This window comes from Gymnogyps californianus, chromosome 6 (genome assembly GCF_018139145.2).
Source record: "Gymnogyps californianus isolate 813 chromosome 6, ASM1813914v2, whole genome shotgun sequence".
NCBI lineage: Eukaryota > Metazoa > Chordata > Aves > Accipitriformes > Cathartidae > Gymnogyps > Gymnogyps californianus.
This window is the reverse complement of record NC_059476.1, coordinates 21,655,051-21,677,804: the sequence shown is the minus strand read 5'-3', so window position 1 is coordinate 21,677,804 and position 22,754 is coordinate 21,655,051. Positions and strand designations below refer to the sequence as shown.

Below are 22,754 nucleotides of genomic sequence, written 5' to 3'. Positions count from 1 at the left end.
AAGGAAGATAAATACTGTGTTCTCATGATTGTTTTGCAGTTGGGAAAACTAAGGCACATAGATGTCATGGTCAGCATGCACTCAAAATTTGAGGGTTATCAGACCTTCTGAGCTTTTAACAAACCTATCAGCTTAAGAGTGATCACTTCGAAAGCGACACACAGAATAAGGAACCCAAATACTCCTGTTCTGATTTCAGAGGCTGATGGTTAAAATTCCAGCTGCTGTGCCTTGTTCAAAGTCACGCAGTAACTCAATGGTGAGAACTTGAAAGGTCCCAGAAGTCCTGGCTTCCAAAATGACCAGCAGCTCATAGTTTGTGAAATTTTTGGCTGCACAGCAGCCTTTTTACCTTCAGTTTTATGGAACTAAGAAGGAAAAAAGCCTTTCAGGTTTTTGTACAACAGCCTACTTCTAGTCCCCTTCCCCAGGAAAGGGCTTTGCATGTGCAAACCACAGGGTAGTACTGCTAAAGGATTCCTTTTTTCTAAGTAAAGTCCCATGAATATACAAGGGTGATGGTGACAGCAAAATCGAGTCTACACTCTCACTCTCTGTTGCAGGTAATTTTCAGTGACAAAAAATGAGATCACTTTCTAAAGCTTTAAAGTAAACAAGAGCAATTCTGCCTGGGGGGAAAAATGTATTCTTTTTTTTAGTTGAGGTTTTCGGTAAACCGAGCTTCTGAGAATTTCCTGTGACAGTATGTGCTGAAATGCAAAATGGAATAGATTTGCTGAAAGCAGCAACTAAGCAGACCATTTGAAAGAAGCATCTCACCTTCCCCTCTGCACATATTGGGGCTTTTAATGTTTATTTGCTGGCGTTGGTAACAGCCCCACTTTTGATCCATGAGGCCAAGGAGAAGAGCTTGAAAGTTCCCTTTTGCAGAGACTACTGACAACCTGCCCCACCAGCTACTATGGTTTCTATGAGATACTTCTCAAGACAGACAGACATTAATATTTCCCAAACTCCAATCTTCATAGCAGCCCCCTGCAAGCTCAGAACCAAGCTCAGGAGGACACCAACACAGGGATGGGTAAGTCCTCAAGGCAGCCTGAATATCTTGAGCAACACATAGCTCACCAGGCCATGTGGCCACTCTGACATGCTCCCTGTTGCTGGATGAGCAGTGTCCCTGCCTCAGAGCTGTCAATCCCTTTCTTGGGCCAAAAGAGTGACTGCTGGTCCTCTAAGCCCCAAATTTCTCGGGAAGGAAGGGAAGAATATCAGCCTAGCTCTAAGGGATCCATCACTGCAGCAGTAGCAAGAATGCCTATGAAGGCTTCAACTTTGTACATTACTGCAAGGAAGAAAGCCCAGCAATCCGCAGCAGAGCTGCTAGCCCTTTTTCACCTCTTCGCTCCTCTGCTGATGCTGTCTGAGAGCTCAGCAAAAAGCCATCCCACAAATAGCAGCCCATCTGCTAATGATGGGGTAGAGCTAAGTGTGTTTATCCCTTGCTGTCCCATCCCAGTGCAACAGAAGCTCCTGCGAGGGGTGACCTGCAGAAGTCGAGTGAGCGGGGGTCCTGTGACCCTTTACTGAGGTACTTGCCAAACCAACGAATTTCAGCAGTGGTGCCATGACGGGATCTTGAATGGAGACCAAGAGGAGGAGCTGACTGCAGAGCCAAGCCAAACACCGTGGGCACAGCTCCCAGGAGAAGAGGCATCGGTGCTTGTGCTTGGCTGGTTTTCTTTAAATAGGCAGTTCCAAAAAGCGCCTGTGATTTTCACTGCCAGTCCTATTAATACAATCCTGCCTAATACTAACAGGTCATCCATCCTGAGATCCTTTTCTTGATAAGTCTGTTGAAGGCACGAGCCAGGGCAGAGGAGCTCTCAGGAGCCTCAGCCAGCTCTGCAGTGAGGCCATAACCCAGGGCATGCTGCTACCAGCAGCTCAGTTCCTGCAGCGTGAGAGGAACAGGGAAAGGAGGCTGGTCACCAGCCCATTGCTCCCAGAGGGCAGGACTGCAGGGCACCAGTCTGTCTCATCAAGAGGAGATGCAGGGAAACAAGGACTGAGAGAGACAGCAAGGAGAGCAAGAAACCACAGAAGGAAATGGAAGGGAATGGCTAGGGCAGGAGTCCAAGGGGGGCACAGGTAAGGAAAAGAGCAGGTGGTTTGGGAAAGGCAACAGGATCACAATGAAGGAAGAAATGAGGATGGACGGACAGCAGCCCTGGCCACCCAGAGCAAAGGATAACAGAAAGTCCCTTGCAGCAGTCCAGCCCTGTATTCCTGCACACATGCTTCAGCGTGAATTTCCACTGCAAGGCTCTCATACACACTCTGGAATGGGCTTCACCACATGAAGACTCAAAAAAACCCAATCAGTGCCATTTTTAACTTCACTTCATGATGGGAGTGGGGGAGAAGTCATGATTTGAAAAGCTGGTGTAGCAATACTGCCTTCGCTGTATGGTTTGCAGAGCCAAAGAGAAGAGGGCTGTGTTGTGGGGGAAGATGCTGAACAGCTCTGACAAATGTCTAACAGACTTTTGCTTCTCTGTGACAAAACCAGATACATTGGTGAATATACCAAAAATATTAACATATTTTGTTTTCCATCAAAACTATCACAGAAACAGTTTTTCTACAAGTATTTTGCAGACTTTTTGGGGAGAAAAGCTCCCAAACCACAGTACTCATTTTTAAATGATGAAAGAAATTACACCTTTCAAAAGAGTTTTTAAAGAATCTTTTAATGTCAAAAAATTCTCCTTTGTCATCTTCCCCATCCCAGAAGCCGTGTAAAAAATATTTTTCTCCCTGTACTGTGGATGTTCGCTTCTCTAACTAGTATTTTCATTACGCAGAAAAAAGTGTTTTGCTATAATTTCTCCCCATGGCTGCAAAAAGTGAACATATGCCCAACAAGCAATAGAAATGGAAAATGAAAACTTCCCCCCCCCCCCCCCCCCCCCCAAGAGAGGTAAACTGTGAAACAGAAATTTGGAAAATGTAACTTCAGTGAGTTATCTTGTTCCAGTGGGAAACAACCTATATATCTCTGGTAATCCCTGAAAATGTAAAGATAATAATTTGACTGATTCTGGGAAATTCAGAGATAGGAATTTTCTGAGTTATGAATCGAAATGCCACTCCCAAAACAGAGTTAAATTGTGGTTTTTTGTGTTAATTGCTTTCTGGGCTCTAAGTTTTCCTGAACAACCAAGACAACTATGAAATTACCTTAAAATCAAACAAAAAAAGGCAAACTAAAAAACCCAAAGAACTCTTCCCCTTTCCCCCCCAAAGCCCTCAAAACCCCACAAAGCAAAGCGATTCCCCTCTCCAAGATCACCACACAGTCATTGGCCTCTGGATGGAGCAGTCTGGAAGAAGACCATGCACCGAGGCATGTCAGGCTGTACTTTCATGTCTACCCAACAGTAAACCAAAATCCACCGACTGCTGTCAGCACAGCTCTACCGGAGTGACCTTGTCCCCACCTGGGCTGGGTCGAGCGGAGCTGCGGGCTTGCTCCTGGAGCTGCCGGGCTCCTCCAGCTCTGCACAGCCAGAGCTCCAGGCTGTCCATGCTGCCGGTCACTCATAGCACTGATTTGATCTCCCCATTCTTCAGCCACAAAGTAAGAGTGTGCCTGTGTGTGTATATACTCATATATACTTATGTGTACATACTTGTGTATTTATACACTTCCCCCCCCCCCCAAAAGCCTAACTCACAAGGAGCCAATTCTCACTGAGGGATTGCTACTAAAGTCAACCAAACAGTAAATAATAACCTTGCTCTTTTCTGTGCTAGCTTTCTTCATGAAATACAGGCCTGTGATGTCCTTTTTTTTTTTTTCTTTTTTTTTTTTTTTAAATCAGCAGAAGGATGTCTAGTCGTTTTCTTGTTTCGCTTTCAATATTCTTCAGCTTTAGTTAATTTCACAGGCCAGGGAACAGAGATGATCCTATTCTTCCACAAAATCTGGCTCAATAGGATTCTTTCCACCCTATTTCCCAGATGTACATTTGATTTTTCTAATGTTCTCCTTGATACAATAATCCTTCAGCTCGCTCTGTTTTACATTGCCTCTTTTGAGCCCCTCGTCCTCCCCGCATCAGAGCTGGAAGGCAAGGAACTGAGGATCCCTGTTCGGAGCCAGCCCCCTGCATGTTTCTTGACCGCACAGGCTAACAGAGGCTCTGTTGTGCTCTGCACTGATAGAAATGTACCAACTGAGGGAGTGAAAGGCAGAGGATAGATTCATATTATACAATGTTAGCGCTATCAAAATACAGCTGGGCCTAAAGAGCCTATTCAGAAGCTCTAGAACGTGCTTAAAAAGTAAATAAGGTGTCTTGAGTCCAGCTGCCTTGAAAATGCAGCTTAGTGAAACAGTTAAGACCATTTTACAAAGTAGCATAGGAAGCTGAGTTTGTTCTCTTAGTTTACTTACGCACCAAAAGAAAAATGGAAGAGACTAAACTTTAAATACTGAAGCTGCATGTTTGGTTAATAACTAGACAAATGCCATAACGGTATTTTGCCAAAAGCCAGAGGGATGCAACTTATTTGCCCTAGATGATGCAAATTAGGGCTACTTTTAAAGTCTGTTATTAGCTGTGAAAGTCACCCAGGCAAACAAGCCCAGCACAAGGGCCTCTGCACCACTCCTACCTCAGAAAAGCACTTTATGGCCCCTACTGCTGTGACTCTACAACCCCTTCCCCTGAGAGCAAAGGTGATGAAATGTATGGAACGGCCAGAGAACGGCCACAGGGGGGAGAAATGCTGTCGTCTCTGCTCAGTCCTCATGTTTCAAAGTGCCACCGCAGAAAGCCAAACCTGAAGGTGCAACAGCCCAAAGCAGCAGCACTCAATTCTTACGGAGTTGTCCCCCCAGAATAACAAGATAGAGACAACCATAATGGTGCCAGGCTCTCATGGGGAAATTGTGAGAGCTCTGAACTAAGCTATCACAAGTGACCCAGGGGCAGCACACAGACATCTCTGTGGCTCTGAAAGGCACAGACTCCCTGCTTCCTCCCAGGAGGAATCTACTCCTGACCTATGTTTGGCCAACAGACTTTATCAAGGCAGACATATCAATATAGGATATGACCCGAGAAATGTGTCTTTGCACAGACTTCTACAGAAACTTTATTCTCCATTGACTTTGTTATAATTTGTTTCTTCATCATTTGCACAGCTCATGATTTCTCTCATTAATCACTTTATTATTAAATCTGAGAAGCATTTTTAGAAAGTTGGGTAGGAAGGATAATTACTGTTGTAGAACAACTACTGCATATTAAATTCAAAATGAGCAGTCCCCCAGAACCCACAAACAAAGAACCTATCTTTTGACTTCAACACGTGTGCCCAGGAAAAAAAAGGTAAAGAACTTATATGGCTGAAAAAGGTCTCATATACTACTGTGGCTGGCCAGCTTCTTCCTCAGTCTGCTCAAATCATCACAGTGGAGACATTGCTGTTGACCTTTTGGGGCAATACTTTTAAATAGATGCCACAGCAAACATTTTCGCTCATTTTGAAATCTCTGGCTCTTGTGACAAATTTTTAGCCTTAGGGTAATGTGAAAAGAGACAAGCTCACAAAAAAAAAAAAAGAGAAAAAAAAAGATAGGGTGATTTGGAGGGAAGAGCATTGCTGCGGCTAACAGAGAAGTGACATGCCAGTGTGTTTGTGACACCTTACCTTATCCCCTGGCTGCGGTCTCATAAGAGAGACTTGATCATAGCCTCGTCGAACCAAAGCCCACAGTGCATCAAGTTTGCCCTGGAATTAAAAAAAAAAAAAAAAAGAAAAAAGAGAGACATGACCAAGAAATATGGGGAAAACAGCATGAGATTAAACTACAGGTGAGTTGATCCAGCCTTTCTGTATTAAACTGTCTGCACAAACATTGCTCCTGTGCCCTTGCCCTCTGTATACTGCTTATCTGGACAGCCAGAAAAGAGACCTCAACGAGGTAACATGTACCCAATATGCAATGGGCCAAATTCAGCCTGCTCGAAACTCACTGAGGATGACTGTAGTTTAATGGAACAACTCCCCTAAGAGGCACAATTAGACAGGCGTTACGTTAACAAAAGGCAGAACAACAAAAGTACTGTACTGATGGGAGGCGAGCTGGAGCATGGATAAACAGCCACAAGACTACCTACCTAGGCAAGGCTTTAAAATTCACAGGTACTTTCCAGACAATATATTCAAGCACTGTTAAACTAATCTGTGAGGATGGTGGGGAGGGGGGAACTCATCCCACACAGCACTGGTTTGGGACATGGCCACAGGTTTCTAGGATGAGCATGGTATGCTGCTCCCTTGGCCTGCGCTAGCCCTCCAGCTTCCTTCTCTGTAAGCAGAGATAACAGCTCTGCCCTGCCTCAAGGGTTGTGTGAGGATACATACATTAAAAGACAGGGAGACACCAGATACTATAATGACACGGGAGAAACGGGGATGAAAATGTGGAGAGACTGAGCGACTTGCCCAAAATCAAATACTACATCTTGTGGCTGCACTAGAGGGGAACAGAGCTGAATCCCAACCCAAGGCCTTAGCCACAGTGCAATCAAAGCAAGGATGGTGCACTTTATCTGATCCTCTTTGTATGCTGCCTTGAGACGGCACAAAACAGCATCCACCCTCCCTAAGAGTTGAGATATCTGCTGTTGCAATCCAGGCTGTGCAAAAGTACCTGAAAAGAAGGTGTGAGCTGAGGGAGGGAAGATCTCTGCTCATGCCCTCCAACACCCTCCGCTCTTCCTCAAAAAAACTATGGCAACACAGTGCCAGGTGAAATGCACGTTCCAAGAAATGGCCAAAGTTGAGGGTCACTGGCCGTTTTTCTGAATAGGCTCTCCTAAGAAAGGCTGCGCTAAGGAAGTGGGATGTAGTAACATGCGTGACATAAGAGACTTGGTAAAACTGAGGGTCAGACACATTACCTTGATTGGAGTGTACCATTTCCGCTGGGAAGGTGGTTTTCTCACATGGGGCTTTTTCGGCTTGGGTTCCCATGGCTCATACTCCTGTTCTGGTAACTTAATAATAGCATTTTTTGGCTTCTCCAATTTTGCTCCTTCCTCTGTTGACCCCTTGTCTCCCCATCGCACCTGAAGTAAGGAGAGCACACTGTAAGTAGAGACACTTCAGCAGTCCCTGCCAGCGGGTGGTTTTCTCAGACATTAAACTAGTTCCCATCAGATGACCCAATGCCACCAGACATGAAGCCAAATTTATGAAGGCACCAAATTCCCGCTGTACTCAGAAATACACATTTAAGAGTCAAATAGTCTCACTCAAAAGCTGCTTGAACTACTAGCCTTTGCACCTTCCAGTAACCTAAGGTGGTGTGGGAATTCACAGCATCCAGGGCAGATTAACCCATTTCCAAGTGAAATCTGAAGCACTCTGCCCAGCTCTGCTAGGACACAAGTGTAATACGCTTCCCATTGCCTCATGCAAAAAGCAGGCAGCAGCACCAGCTGAAGGTAGGCAGTCTTTACAGCTAGCCCTGAGCAGCTCCTGTTCAGTTCAAAAGTGAAAAAAGGGTCAGTGGACAAGTACGTGAATGGTTTAAAAGCATCAGCCCTCAAACTTGTGCAGCTACTACTAAAACCAGCTCTTCCAAAGATGACCTTGCACAGTCACAAGAGAGGTCAATAACTTCATCTTCACATACTATACACTACTTATTTCAAGCTGAAATTCTGATTTTGTTGTCTGACTGACCTCAAACAGAAATGTGACCCTGCATTCAAAGGCAACATATGATCCATAGGGTTACTCAGCATCAAGGATAAAATTCTCCCAAGGAAAATGGTTAACAATATTAAGATGCAATATTTTAACTGCAGACTTGCAGGGACTTGCTAAGAAGCCATTGCTTTCATTCTGTTAGCCCTAGTTTGGTCCAGATCCTCAGCTGGCTTATATTAGCCCACCTCCCTCAGCTACAGATTAAATCTAGTGAGAGTTTCTGGTGCAACATCCCTAAAAGTCATCATTAGGCCCTCGGCTGATACAGGTGAGTGACAATTCCCTGCCTTACATTACCCATGGTTAGGAATATTGAATTGATTTCACTAACATGGTTATTTACAGGAGTTAGTAGCTGATCACAGCATTATCCACTGACTCCCTGGAACATACATGCCATAGGACAACAAAAGGCAAATTTATTTCACAGTAACACCTTACTTTACACATCAAGACTGGCTTGTGCATAAATCCCAGGGCAGGATTTGATTCCTTGGCCAGTTTCAACACAGATGTGTTTTTGTGCATTAGGAGTTAATGCTTAACTAAAAAAAAAAAAAAAACCAAAAAAACCCAAAAAACCAAAAACAACAAACCCCAAACTGAAAAGAGGAAAAAAAAGAAAAAAAAAAGAGGGGAAAAAAAAGAAAAATCACTGGTTTAAATTCCCCAAACCAACTGCTTCCAGCCAGCCAGGCACAGTGCAGATTGCACTCTCAAATACTCAAAACCAGCATAACTGCCTGAGACAAGAGAACTGGACCCAACTGCACTGAAGGGTTTGATTCAGTAAATTAAAACTTCTTTTGGTGCTTATCCCATTCCTTAACATGCAAATTTTCTCTGGTTCATAATGCTAGATTCATTTAATTATTCATGCATTAATTATGCGAATGATGGCAGCTTGATGTCTGTTACTTGGACAGCAGGTGCAATCAGGTGGACAAGCCCTAATTAAATCCCAGTCTGTAGTCCATCAAGGTAGCTTTTTAAAAATCACATAAAAACATACTGATATGATCTATAATTAAATGTGCTGATTTTTACAACACTAAAGAACAAGCCAAATACCTCCATCCTCTTAATGCCACCAACACCTCGACCTCCATAATAAGATGCATCCACGGTTGGCCACTTTTTCTTTGGCAATCCATCTTCATCATCTGATTCCTATGGGAAAGACAGGGAGATATTACTGCTGTTCTCACGGAAACAGCATAAACTATGGAAAACAACTGAACATCCTATGGTCCAGTCCTTGGATATCTGGCTTTGTGTGTTATACTTATTTGCTGACAAAAAACAAAAGTCTCTTGTCTCTGCAGCTGCAATTTTAACTAGGGAAGCCAAAGAGGATTGCCTATTCCTCTCTCCAGGCAGCTTTTATTTAGTCAAATATGCATTGAGCTTCAAAATCACAACTGACTTGTAAGAGAAGGCAAAGTGGAGATGAATCGTACATTATACTGGCTTGCCACTATGCTATGCAGAAAATGCAGCGATCAGTTAGCCCAAAGAAATTATTTATTAATTGCGCTTTTAGAACTTAAAGTCACCTAACAGGGGAAAAAAGCTACCAGTGTGAGTTTTCTAACATGTGCATCAGACCCTTTTCTCATAGCAGCTGTAACGAGTTATTCTATGCTGCTTGACTCTTTGTAGAGTCCGGCTCAAGCTGTACAGTTTGGAACCAGGACTCAGACTGGAGCATCTCCAAATTGTCAGGGAACTCAGATCCAGAGTTTTTGACCTGCAATTATAAAGACTGCAGATTATTTTTCTGGAACGTGGGAGAGTCTGAATTAGGGTTTTACTTCAGGTTCATGATTCTGTTCTTGCTTAACTAAAAGCTGGCAAATGTTTCTGGTTTGACAACCCTGGGAACACATCTCCAGCTGTATCATCTTGAGCCAATAGAAGTCACTGGGATTTCTCAGACTCCCTATCATTACGCTGAGTTGAGGCAGCTCAAAGTCACACCACATCAAAGACACTCTCCAAGTACACACATAATTGAGGAAAGGGCCCAACAAGCCTCCTACAATACTATCATCATTCCTCACACTCTTTAATAAAGACAAATAACTACACCTCATGCTGATATGCAGATGTGCATGCTGCTCTTGGACTGGCCATGCACAGTGCTCTCTGCTGATTTTCATCAGTACAAGTATGTTTCTAGAAACACTGCCTGGACTTAGTTTTTACTAAAAAAAAAAAAAAAAAAAATCAAGTGAAATCCAAATACTAGAGAAGGACACAAATTATTGTCAGATTACTAGGTGACATTTTCTCAAAATTGCCCTACATGTTTCTATTGGAATGTAAAAGGAATTGAGAGTCCAAAAGCCAGTAATAGCTTTTAAAAAACATGCCTTAATTTTTGTTTGTTCATATTTAACTCTTAGGTTATGCCTTGGAGAAAGCTATTCCCATCAGTTATTCAGTGACATCTGATCTGATCTCTCAGCTATGGTTCATGGGTCAGTTCCTCCAACAAATTCTTTAGTGTGGCCAGGCAAGACTAGAGTTGACATTTCCATTAACTAGTAAGGGGGTTTGGGTTTGATTTTTTTTGTTTTGGTTTGGTTTTTTGGTTGGGGTTTTTTTGTTGTTTTGTTTTTATCCTAAGTCAGGGAAATAAATATACAAGCAAGGCACTGTGGTTTGGTGTTGGGTTTTGTTGTTGTTTTGGTTGGTTTGTTTTGTTTTTTTGAAAAGCATAACAAATACACAAATAAATTTTATCCCATTTCGTGCCACATCTAAAACAGTACCCAGTGAACTACATCAGCAGTTTTAATTCATTTATATTTGATGTTATTGTGAACTTGAGTACTATATAAAATATCCTGCCTCTTCCATGGGATGTAACACAGACTTCAAGTCTTCATGTCTAACAACCCTTATTGCTGGCAAGCCTGACAGTAGCAGGACACAGTGATGGCTGATACTTTTCCAGCTGATAAAGGATTTATACCAAATATCCCCTACACTGAACACATAGCAAAGCAACATCAACAGCTACCACATACATTTTGAAAAGTAACAGAAATCTAATGCTTGCAGTTTCGAACACGTTTTAGGTAACTATATTCAGTTTAATAGCAGCAATACCAGACTACATCAGCTAAAGGGCAGGTCACCATACCTGGGGATGCTAGTGCTAAGTATAACAAAACAACAATTCATACTGGATGAAGACAAGGCCAAGTAAAGGGATGGATAACATCTGTATTCGGTGTTATTCCTGGAGGCTTACGTCAGCTCACAGTCTCTTTGATTGCATTTAAAATCTCTGCTGATCAGAATAATCGCAAAGCATCTGGGAACTCTGCTGCAGGGGTGTGATGCTCTCTGAAAACTCCTTCAAACATAGCATGGCTGCAATTGCATGCTTCATGACAACACTAATCACCCTAAAACCAGCATGATTTTAGTGCGTATTCTAAAGTTAAATTGTCACAGTGCTGCTGCCCAGGACAAGCAACAGAATCACATACACAGTAATGGTGGCCTCTGGCAACCTCAAAACAGCAGCTGTGGTTGCCTCCTGATATTCATGCCAAGTTATAGCAAGTTAGCAGCAAACTGTAAGCTTCTCTTGTGGGTTAGGCAAGTATTTTTCCATCATTTAACTGTCTATGCCTAGGAAAGAAATAAAGGCAGGCATCAGTTTTCTCTGGAGGTACTTTTATTTACTACTATTATTTTCATGAAATCAGTACAGTGAAACTAAGCTGAGGTCAGGGTCAGTGACATCAGGGTCAGTGAGTTACTGTCCCAAAAAGAGCTAAATACAACCCTGCCTCAAACAGCTCACAACCTAAATGGAGAAAGGCTAGATGTCCTTCCAAAGGTCACTCTGCAGCAGAGACACAGCCGGGGCAGGCTCTTGTCTCCCACTCCTGTAGCAAAGCCACAAGAATGTGGCCTTCGCTGTCCTTTCCTCCAGCTGCCAGACTTTCTTCCTTACTGCCAATCTGGGCTAAACTCCTGCTGAGAACAACGGCAGCTTTACTGGAGGAGGGACAGCTTTCAGCACAGCTTGAGAAGCAAAGATTTGCCTACACGCCTGTTTGACGCGCAGCAGAAGGAACAAAATACCATAGGAACTGTTGGTCTGTGGACTTCTGAGTTATGTAACTATTTTCTCTGTGGATGGAAATAATCTTGCTGTATGTATATAAAGAGGTCAGAAGGCAGAAATAACTGTCCTGACCCAAGAGACTTCCTCTCACAGTCTTCAAGGTGTCATTAAGACACCTACAGGGCTGATGTTCCCGGGCAGCACAATACACTACAGTAGCTGCAGACAGTGCAACAGCTCAAAAATAGCTTACTTACAGGCTCTGGAGGTGGTGGTGGCGGTGGCTCCTTGATCACCTGGAATACATAATCAATGGGAGAAATATAAGATAATGGTAGGGTTCATCCATCTCACTGCTATGTCCTCTCTGCTTTCTTGCTCATATCACAGATGGGTTGCCCTGCTCCATTCCCCCACGTTCAATCCTCTCATTAGCCCCATTGCTTTTCAGCGGGCATAAAATAAATGCAGATGAGAAGCTAAATCCATCACATTGAACTATCTGATTAGTCAAGAAGTGCCCTATTAAGTAGCTCATAATACAGCCCCATATTCTGGTAGTTCTGCCTTAAAAAATATCATATAATTACCAAGCTAGTGCAAAACATTCACTCAGAATCTGCAGAAAAAAGAAAGTCTAACTCTTGTCTTTAAAAAGGACCATAACTTCTTATGTGCATATTAGTAAATCAGTTCCATTACACTTTTCTGCAGCAGGTTTCAAGTCTTGTTCTAAGGAGGTCTTGATCTCTACAGAAACTTGGGCTATGTCCACAAGCTCACTTAAACTTCTCAGTGTCAAAATCACGTTGGCCTTGCAACATTCAAAAACCCAGACCAGAGTGACTTCAACAAGCACTTTAAGCAATTTGTTGAATCAGGGCCTTACAAGCCTGGCAGCATTTTTCTTAAACAAAGTTAACCACACACCCCAACACTTTAACTCTGTGCTTTCGCAGAGAAGAGATGAAACCATGTCAAAAGAATAAAAACCTGTACTTACCACCGTGCAGCAGAGGGGCCAGAACCACCACAGAAGAGCCAGAGCCAGCAGCAGAAAGAGAATCAGGAGCGCAATGAAAAGGATGGTCCCAGTCAGCTGCAAACAAGATGATTACTTCTGAGTTATCTGCGCATGTCACAAACAAGGCACGAGCCCTGAAGTTACACATTTAGACTGGGCAAAATGAGCCACCTTTCTCTCACTACGAGGTCTCAGGTAGATTGTACAGTCAATCACTATTATCATTAGGGTCACACCAGTATTTGGTGTGACAAATCTGTATTTGAAGTCATGGTTCAAGGAAGCACCTCCTGTTTGTGGTGTGTATATGTAGAATTTATGTATACATTTATGACATGTTTACAGCCCACTAGATTCAAGGGTGTTAAACTTGTATACAAACCATTCCCAAATCTGTGCTGACAGGTCCCTTAATACTGTCCAAGGGGCATTGCAAACTACATGACTACAAACTCTCAGGTGTGCAGAGTAACCTTTCATCACTAGAGATGCAGAACATGCAAATGCTGATACTCAAAGAATGTGAATATTAGAGCAAAAAGCTTATGGGTAACTGTTTGCATGTCAACATCACAGAACAGAGCACAACTTACTCGTTCAGCCTCATCAGCTTCCAAGCCTGCCTGTATTGCCTCTTGACTCAAAGTGCACACACAACCCCAGCCTGATTGATTATGCAAACTAGTCCTTAATGCTGCTGGTTCTTGGTATGCTTCCTAGGGCTGGTTTGACTATTTTTAGTGAGATGTTGTAATCATGATCTTAAGCATTTCTGATTCTTATATTCCATCTATTTCTCTGCAGAGAACGGTAGGACTCTGGGGCTGGATAGCTAAGGGTCTACATTCAAAATCAAAGTTAAGTGTTCTTTAAAATGACTAGAATCCAAAAAATTTCAGATGTTAACACTTGAAGTTAGCTTTTCAGAGCAGCCAGGCAACCAAAGAGAATAACAGCTCTGATTTTCCTGGGTAAATCTTGATGGATTCTTTGCACTCAGAGCATTTCATGGCAGTGTGTTCAGAAGAGGTATTAACTCTGTGTATTGCTCTGATGACTACAGGAAAGCAGGTCTTTATATGCTGCTTGGCCCCTGCAGAACATACAGAGCATATGGCTGTTTGGAAATTAAACATTCGTTGCAGACGGGTAGTGGCATGCTGGGACATGCTGTTTCCTTGGACTGCACTGGGCTTTGGGATGAGGTTAAGATTAGCTCTGGTGCTCCAGCCATTTCTTTTATGCTGGGAAAAGAAACCTCTTCAATGGTAGATTTTCTGAGTTTGAGAAGAGGTTCAATTCACCAGCAACAGAGAACAGGCAAAACCTGGCAGCAAACTAGAGGAGAGCCTGGGACTAGGAAGATGTGAAAAGCACTTGAAGAAAGGTCTGTGAATCAGGGTGACTGAACAGGAGCTGGCTAGAGAGGAAGCTGGAAGAGATTTTCAAAGAAGGATAGGTGGGAGGATAAATGGAAAGAAAGCAAATTCCAAAGATGATTTATGGAGGACAAAGTCCATGAGATTCACCTTATTAAATCTGAAACTACTTGCTGAATTCCCATGACACCAGAAACTGATGCTTAGCCCCTTCTTACAACAGGAGTTTCCCTTCGCTGTTCCAAGTGGGTTTGTTTTTCCCTTGGACAATGAAAATGCTGAGGGTGTGTTGTGGTTTAACCCCAATCAGCAATTAAGCACCATGCAGCCGCTAGCTCACTCCCCCCCTCAGTGGGATGGGAGAGAGAATTGGGGGGGTGGGAAGTGGGTTGAGATAAAGACAGCTTAATAGGACAGAAAACGAAGGGAAAATAATAATAATGCTAGGAGAATATAGAAAATAAGTGATGCACAATACAATTGCCTACCAACCGCTGAGCGATGCCCAGCCAATCCCCGAGCCACGGTGCCGCCTGGCCATCTCCCTCCAGTTTATATACTGGGCGTGACGTAATATGGTATGGAATATCCCTTTGGCTCGTTTGGGTCAGCTGTCCTTGCTGTGTTCCCTCCCAGTTTCTTGTGCACTCCCAGCCTCTGCTGGCAGGGCAGTATGAAAAGCTGAAAAGTCCTTGACTTCTTATAAATACTGCTTAGCAACAACTAAAACATCACTGTGTTATCAACATCATTCTCATCCTAAATCCAAAACACAGGACTGTACCAGCTACTAAGAAGAAAATTAACTTTATTCCAGCCCACCAAGACAGGGTGGAAAAGAAAGTACCAGCTGATAAGAGCTTTGCAAAGTCTGGGTGAGATCCTGAGTGGCTGACTTGGGTGGTACCTAGTTCTTTCTCAGGCCAAATCCTAGAGCTGTTAGGATTGACATGTTCAAGAATGGACTAACACAACCACGGCTCTTTCTCCATGCTTTTAGGCAGGTAGCCCAGTATCCCATACCTCCGTATCACAGCATCACCATCCCTCCACTGCTCTGTGGCTTCTTGTTACAGGTACAACAAACCGACCTGTTTTGGGATACGCTATTTAGCTCATCTCATTCATTTGGTCAGGGAGCAGCTGAAAGCCAAGGTGGAGTGCTGCTCAAAGGAGTCCTGTTAGAAGACACACTACCAGCTGCAGTGCAGTGCTGCAGCCCTCCTCTCTGGCCCTCCTATGGCCCCATGTAGCACTAATGCATCTGGGAAGCGGACATTTGAGAGGCATGAATTCCCAGTGAAGTCAGTTTGCTGAGAAAAGGATGAAAAGAAATCAAGCATAACTTCAAGAGATATTGCTGCACTCCTTAAAAACAAATCCAAGCACAGCACCAATGCAGTACATGAGCCACAAATGCACATACCACTGCTACTGCTACTCCAAACACATATTACCTCCTTGTTTTGTAGCCTTTGTTCCCAGGCGTTGCTTTTCCCATGCTAAGTGCTCATATAAATCGCCAAGACATTTGCCAGCAGCAGCTCGGGAGCTGCTGGCAGCAAGAAGCTAGAGAGTCCTCTTTTAATGATTAAATATACAAAGCATGGTAGTGAAGCTGGACTTTAAAAAGGAAATAGCAGACTTCATGCAGCTAAACAGAAGCAAGCACAGGGATCACACAGAGGCTTTAGGAGTAAAGTGAAGAGAAGATACTTACTGTACAGAAAGGACAGAAGGGCCAGCTGGGGAGGAGAGCTGAGCAGGCCAGCTGACTGCCACCCACAGAAAAGGAAATGGGAGAGGAAAGGAAATAGAGGGAGTCTCTAAAACGAGAAGAGTGAAATGCATGAAATTAAGACAAAGTTGGAAACTGAACTGCCAGCCTCCCTGCTTATGGGATGTAACTGGAGTGAAATAGTCTTTTTTTGTACCAGTTGAGAATCAGGCTCCCTGCCTCCTTCACATTCAATCTGCAAGAGGCTGGTCAAAAATTGTCAGACTGACAGGACTGGAGATTGGATTCCTCTCTTTATCCTAAGGCTACTGAGAGGAAAGCTTCCTCCGTCCATGTTCTGGCCTGTAGGAAGCCCAGCTAGGGCTAAGACTTCAGTCTTCATCAGAAATAAACTACATATGGGTAACTAAATGCACCAGTTAACACTTGTGTTTCACTGCAGATTCAAAAGGTTTTATTGTACCTGAGGTAGAAGAGAGGAATAAAATGTGAAAATATCAGTCTTCAGTGTAGAAAATTTGGAGGAAAGTTTTGGAAAAATAAAAATAATCAGGTGAAGCAGCAAACACATCTCTGCTAAATTCTGAGTCCCTGCACCCCAGACTGTTCCAGCAATCTGGTGTGAGATTTCCCAGCTTCATTGCTGAAAACATCAGAAAATCAGATTTGCAAGTTCCAGTCACTGCCTCTATCTTCATTCCTGCCCTTCTGTTCTGCAGCTGTCAAAAAGGCCAACAATGATTACAAACCAATATGACAGCATTTGGCGTAGGCTATAAAAGTCCTTTTGACACTAATATCAATAAAGCTCAACTTTGATACAAAGTGTTTGCTATCAGGTACTTCAGCAAACTTTGTTTAGTCCACAAGCACAAGGCCAAATCTTTAGCTACCGTACTTGCTTGCACCAGCTATGGGTGTTGCCTATTTTTACTCCAAGGCAAGGAAGAAGACTGCTTATCTAGTAGTAAGCTTCTTCATTTTGATGGTGTGATTCTAAAATCAGATTTTGATAAAGGATCACTTCTAGCTGTTGGTCCCTGACACTTCACCAGGGGATAAGTGGTCTTTTTGACTAGGAGATGCTCATATCACAGCCATCACTGTCCCGCAGCAGCTCATTCTCCCTCAGCTGGGCTGAGCAGCAGCCTTTTATCAAGAAGCTCATCCCAGGATCTGAGGCTGCTATCTCTTTCTGGTCATCCCCCATGATGCCAAGAGAAAAGCAACCAGCTCCTGTGACTAAAACTGTAAAAATGCCTTAGCGAATCATGAACTAGTGAAGGCAAATTGTGGTGGTCTAAGAACAAATGCTGTAAGCTCCAACCAAAAAATAACCATGTAAATTTAGAGGACCTTCCATGCTGTGGCCCTTCCAGATCCAAGTCCTGGCAGTTGCACCTTTCACCTCAGATCCCATAAGGGATCCCAAAGCTCAACAGGGTGTTGCTTCCTGATGCTCCTTCCCTCATTTTCCCTGATTCTGTTCTAGTCAGATCCTAGCTTTGAGGATCTCTCTTTCCTGGGATAGGAATGGGCAGGGTGCCTTTTGTTGTAATTTTTTATTCAGTAAATCTATCATGATCTATGTGTCATCATAATGATTTAATCCTAACTAGCCGTGGTTATTTTTCAAAGAACTGCTGGGATCCAATCAATAACCATGATGCAGAAGCTGTAGAGAGCTCATGCTCACTCAAGGAGGCTTTGCCTGAAGAGCCACTGTCTCTTTCCAAGATCTCATGGTTTCTCTGTCAAGCCCCATTGCAATTACTTACACACTGTGTGCTGGTGATGCTGACAGAGCTGGAGATGAATGTTAGCCCGTTGTTCATGCTGACTTGTAGGAAAACCACCCTAAAGCACAAAACAGATACACTTATTTTTAGTGTCATCTTCATTCCCATTGTTCCCTTTATTCTGGCTGTATTTTAGCCATTGGCTCATGAACACGCATGGATAAAATGTCCTGCTGAGTCAAGGCATTTTCATGGCTTCAGGTGCTTACCTGCATTTGTCTCTCTGCTTGCCCATGAGCTACCCTTTTTATGTTGGCTTAATTGAGCTGGGGCATATGCTCTTTATTAAAAAACCTCCATCCTACCTGGGGCAAAGGGCACTGGGACAGTGAGTCATAACAAAGTCTCAGACATTTGGAATACTACCCTAGATAGCACAAGAAACTTTAAGGCTTTTTTTTTTAGCAGCTTCTTCTGCAGCTTAAAGAGCTAGAACGTGTTTTCTTTTATAGCCAAGTAAATCCAGAATACTTGCTCTGAGGTCAAGGGGTAAAAACACAGAAATGACAGTGAAATCAAAGAAGAATCCGGCCCTAGCCATTCTCCAATATCAGAGAAAGGGTCTGAGGAAAAAAAACAAACCAACCAAACAAACAAAAAAACACCAAAAAAACCACCAAACAACTTTCCCTCACCCACAAATAGGAAAGGGGAGGGAGGCATTCCCCCTCATCCCCAGTACAGTATTTAAGTACCCACAAGATCACCCGGGGGAAGGTAGGGCCTTGTGCCATGTCTCCCAGGAGTATGCAGGATTACAACAGCTGAAAAATACCAGCACTAGCCAGAGCAGGGCAAAACACAGGAAGCAACATCTACAAGAGCAGCAAAGGAACTCAAATTGAGCATCTCTGTTCAATCACAATGAAAAGTTTGCCTGGAATTCAGTTACCTTTTGGTCTGAGAAAACAGGATGTAGGAATAGAGGAGAAATCACCATTCTATGATTCTGTGATATGGGACCATGGTCCAACAAGGCCTTTGGTTAAGCTATGCTAAAGACCCAACACTGAGTAGAGCCATGCTGGCTCATACTAGGAGAGGATTTGGCACAAAGGGGATGGAGGTAATCCTGGCACACATATACACAAAAATTTATTAGCTTGGCACTTTGTGCAAAACTCTGAGCCCTTGGCTCAGTAATGACATCCTTATCCAGAAGTATCCTCTCTTTGACATGTGCTGGAAAGCAATACTTACTGTCCAGCATCTTCTATCACTGGGGCAGGACAAAGTAAGTAAGTATCGTGAACAAGGGTCGGCTTTTCATCTGAAAAGAAATGAATATAACTGTCAGGGATGAAAAAAAGAAATTGTCCCAAGCAGGCCCCTGGAGAAGCGTTGACAGCAATGAGAGCCACAGATGAATTCAGTAAATAGGCAAGTCCCAATATTCCCCAATGGTACTGATTACAAAGCCAAGTACTAGGATGACCATTCTTGTTGATGCCAACATAACATTATCAGGCTAGAGGTACCACATCTAAGAAATGGAAGTACATCTCTGTTCCTCACAGCAGTGATCAGCCATTTTGAAGCCACTTTGAGCAATATTCATCTTGTCTATCTGACAAGTTCATGCAAACTCTACTCATACTGAATACTCTGATTCCACAAGTTACTCAAGGGCTCAAAAGTATAGGGTTCAATTTTTGCCTACCACTTCCAAACAAACACACAGGAGAAGCCGAGGCTGCACTGTTTGAGCCCAGGGAAAAGGAATAACAGAGATGGGGTGGAGCTGAAGTGGACAGACACCAGAGGAAAAAAAACCATCCCATGGTTGGTCATATACAGGAGATAGGCAGAGGGGGCCATGACCGATGTTACTGTGAGGACCTCTCCTGCAGTAGCTGCTACTTTTCCTGTCCCCAACCTCCCCTCTGTGGCAGCATCATCTGGAAACAGCCCATGTTTATAGGGGTCTGGTGCAGGCAGTCAAAAGCAAGGCCATGGGTGTTTTCCTGCCTCCCTGCACTCTGCTGCTCCAAGAGACAGCAGTGCTAATCCTGTTGCTTTCAAAAGCCACATTCAGAAAGCCAAGTCCCATGAACACAGAAAGGAGGCCCAGCAGTAATCCTGCAATGCCACTCCACTAAAAGTGCATAAGCTGAGGCACAAGAGCAGACAAGTCATTGCTGTGACTGCATCTTAGCTCCAAATGGCCCAAAGCAGCTAAGGTGCTAGTCCAGAGAAAGACTGGTTCACAAAAGTCTAACCCAACTGAATTAGGGGCTGGTAAAAGCCGCTAGCTTATTTAAACCTTAGAGGCTTGATTACTCTTTCTACCTAAGAAAGAAAATTAACTCAAGCAACAACAGATATGAGAGTTGTTCTTTCATGCTTCACCCACCCCAAGAACACCTGAAGACAAAGCTCATTTCCCTGTTTTGGCAGAGATGAGACCATGGAAATTATAGTGATATGTTTTAGAGCCAGCCTGAGGGGAAAAAAGCCAGCCAGCATAGATCAGTGTCTCATCACAACATCTGTTGCAGATCTAACCAAAGGAGAACACAGCACAGAGGAGATGTGGAATTAGGGTAGTTTTCCTCTTGTGTACTTCCAGGCCCGGGTCAGCACTCACTGTGTGAAGTCCAGTCAAGGTGCCAGTGCATTAGGGACAAGGAAGAAAAAAACAAAAGTCTGTCCACCTCGTAAACCACAAGAAACAAATCCCTGGCAAAGGGCATCTGTAAGTGGAATGAGAGCAAGACCACCAGAGTTTATTTAATGCAGCCTCCACGCAGGCAACTAGGATGGGAAATGAAGGAGCAATTCATGTGCTCTCTCTTGTAAGTGAATTCACCGCTAGGGAAGGCACCAGTCTGACCGCGGCAGGATATGAAAGCCTCTACTGTGCTCAGCCAACAAGGGTAGCATATACAGAAAAGGAGCAAAGCTCCCCTCCCCACGCCGTGCTTCACCCTGCCAGACATACATGGCTTCTCGGGAATAAGACAGGACTGCCGAGAAACTGGACACCCAATCTTTTTTGGCCATTCAGTCCTTTGCCTGGCTGCTGAGACAGCAAACAAAAGACCCTGTTTAGCACAGCGATGACAGGGAGTTTCCGTGTTACATGCTCGCTGCGATGAGACCAGCAACTGGCATCAGAGAGGAATGGAGCAGGCCTGGGAAGGCCCTGCTTTATGGTGTCTCCTGAATTGGCGAATAAAGAGTCTGAAGACACCACCAGGGGATCAAGAGAGCATGACTTATTTTTACTGGTGATGAACAAGGGAATAGGGAGCAATTTTATTTCTCCCTCTTAAAACCTGATACCCACTCCTCACTGGCTGTATGCATCACCCACGTGCACCATTACAACAATGTGGAAATTCATTGTGCAGCAGCACACCCCACGTAAGCCCTCGCGACACAATGCCCACAGGTCACACGATTGAATAAAGACGCATTTCAAGCTTCTGTTAGGTGTAGATCCCTACTCAGCTCCCCCCACATCCACTGCAAGGACTCCCACAATGTGCACAAGAGGTGGGCTGTGTCACCTCTGTCACTCATGAGGTGACACAGCCACAGGGGGCACTGGAAACTTACTGATAGTAAGGCTGTCATTGAGCTTGAAGCTGCAGAGTACCTGGTCGATATTTCTTGCATGATAAAAGCCGTTGCCTCTTACCACAACTTGAAATGATTCTGTAAGTAAAAATACAGAAGAGTAATGAAAAATAGCTCAAATACAGCGTTTCCCTCCAGAGCGATCTGAATTACAACATGACAATGGCTGTTCTCTGCCCTATGCCCGAAAAAACATTCACACTGACACTCTCAATATTCAGCAGCAATGGTCAGGAGTGCTTTAGTGGCACTGGTGCTTCAAAGAGCAACACTTATCTCAAGGTTGCTCCCACAGGCATCCCATTGACCCCCAATGCCTTAATTAAAGGTGCCACAGTAATACTGTGAGCCTGACATCGCTGATGTCATCTCATGGTTCCTCCATCGCTTTTGGGCCAGACACCTTTGCTAACCATAAGCACCAGTCCTTCCTCCTATCTCCACAGCAGAGAGCACTTGGCTTTCAGCAGCAGCTCTGTTCAGACAGATGCAGACAAACAGGACTCCCTTCACAACCCCCCTGTGAATCAGAGAGGAAGCTTTGCATCTGGTACAAGTCCTGGAAATACACAGTCTTTCAGTCCACATAAGAACTGAGCCTGTGCACAGCCCCGTTAGCATCTGCTGCGTGTGGGAATAACTGAAGACCCAGGTGCTGCAATTTTCTTTGTGCTCTTCCCTGACACCCCTGCCCCAGCAGCAGAAGCCATCAGTGGCACAAGAAGAGGCCTGCCATCAGACACACTGTCTGCTGGCCAGAGCAAGCGCTTCTAAACCTGCCCTTCAGCTGCTCTCAACTTCTGTTGCTTCAGTCCTGACTGGGGGGGGCACTTGTGATTTTTGTCATTACTGTGATAAGCAACTGTGATTTGTTCATTCAAGCAGCAAAAGCATTGTCAGGTTTTTCAGCCAACCTTTCAATGGTCTTTTTACTGACAGAGCAGTTTCACATCTGAGTAAAGCCAACCTAGGAAGGCTGCTGTCAGAAGTGAGATCCCAGCTGCACATGCCCTCCACTGTTGGCACCACTGATGACGTTGCAGTGCACTGAGCTTGCTCACACACCTGAAAAAATAACCCTCTGTTTGTTGCCAGAGAGATCAGTAAGGTGATCTGCCTGGCTGAGCATCTGCTGGGAAGAGAAATGTGCAGGAGGAGGGAAGGGACAGAGACAAGTCGTGGTAGCATCAGGTGAGTTTATGTCTATCATGAAACCCCCTCGAGTCAGTGCACCCAGGACAGTTAGAAACAGGAAAGGTAATTTGAGGAAGAAGGTATTAAGAAGCCTGGTTTGGTTTCTCAGCTTCTCCACGGCAAGCTTTTAAAATTATTTCTTAGTAACCTATACAGGTAACACTTCTCGGAGCTCTGATAACAGCGCAATACA

General features: G+C 44.0%; 1 protein-coding gene across 2 annotated transcripts in view; it reads right to left on the bottom strand.

Annotated features, from left to right (window-relative positions):
* The window catches only part of ANTXRL (ANTXR like), a 62,808-nt gene that overhangs the window by 17,436 nt on the left and 22,618 nt on the right, over positions 1-22,754 (bottom strand). For both annotated transcript variants that reach the window (XM_050898983.1, XM_050898984.1), the window contains 8 exons: positions 21,347-21,445; positions 18,986-19,055; positions 17,765-17,843; positions 12,849-12,944; positions 12,103-12,141; positions 8,827-8,925; positions 6,942-7,109; positions 5,686-5,766 (listed from right to left, as the gene is read on the bottom strand). In XM_050898983.1, coding sequence (XP_050754940.1) covers positions 5,686-5,766; positions 6,942-7,109; positions 8,827-8,925; positions 12,103-12,141; positions 12,849-12,944; positions 17,765-17,843; positions 18,986-19,055; positions 21,347-21,445 — 731 coding nt within the window. The remainder of the gene's footprint in view (positions 1-5,685; positions 5,767-6,941; positions 7,110-8,826; positions 8,926-12,102; positions 12,142-12,848; positions 12,945-17,764; positions 17,844-18,985; positions 19,056-21,346; positions 21,446-22,754) is intronic.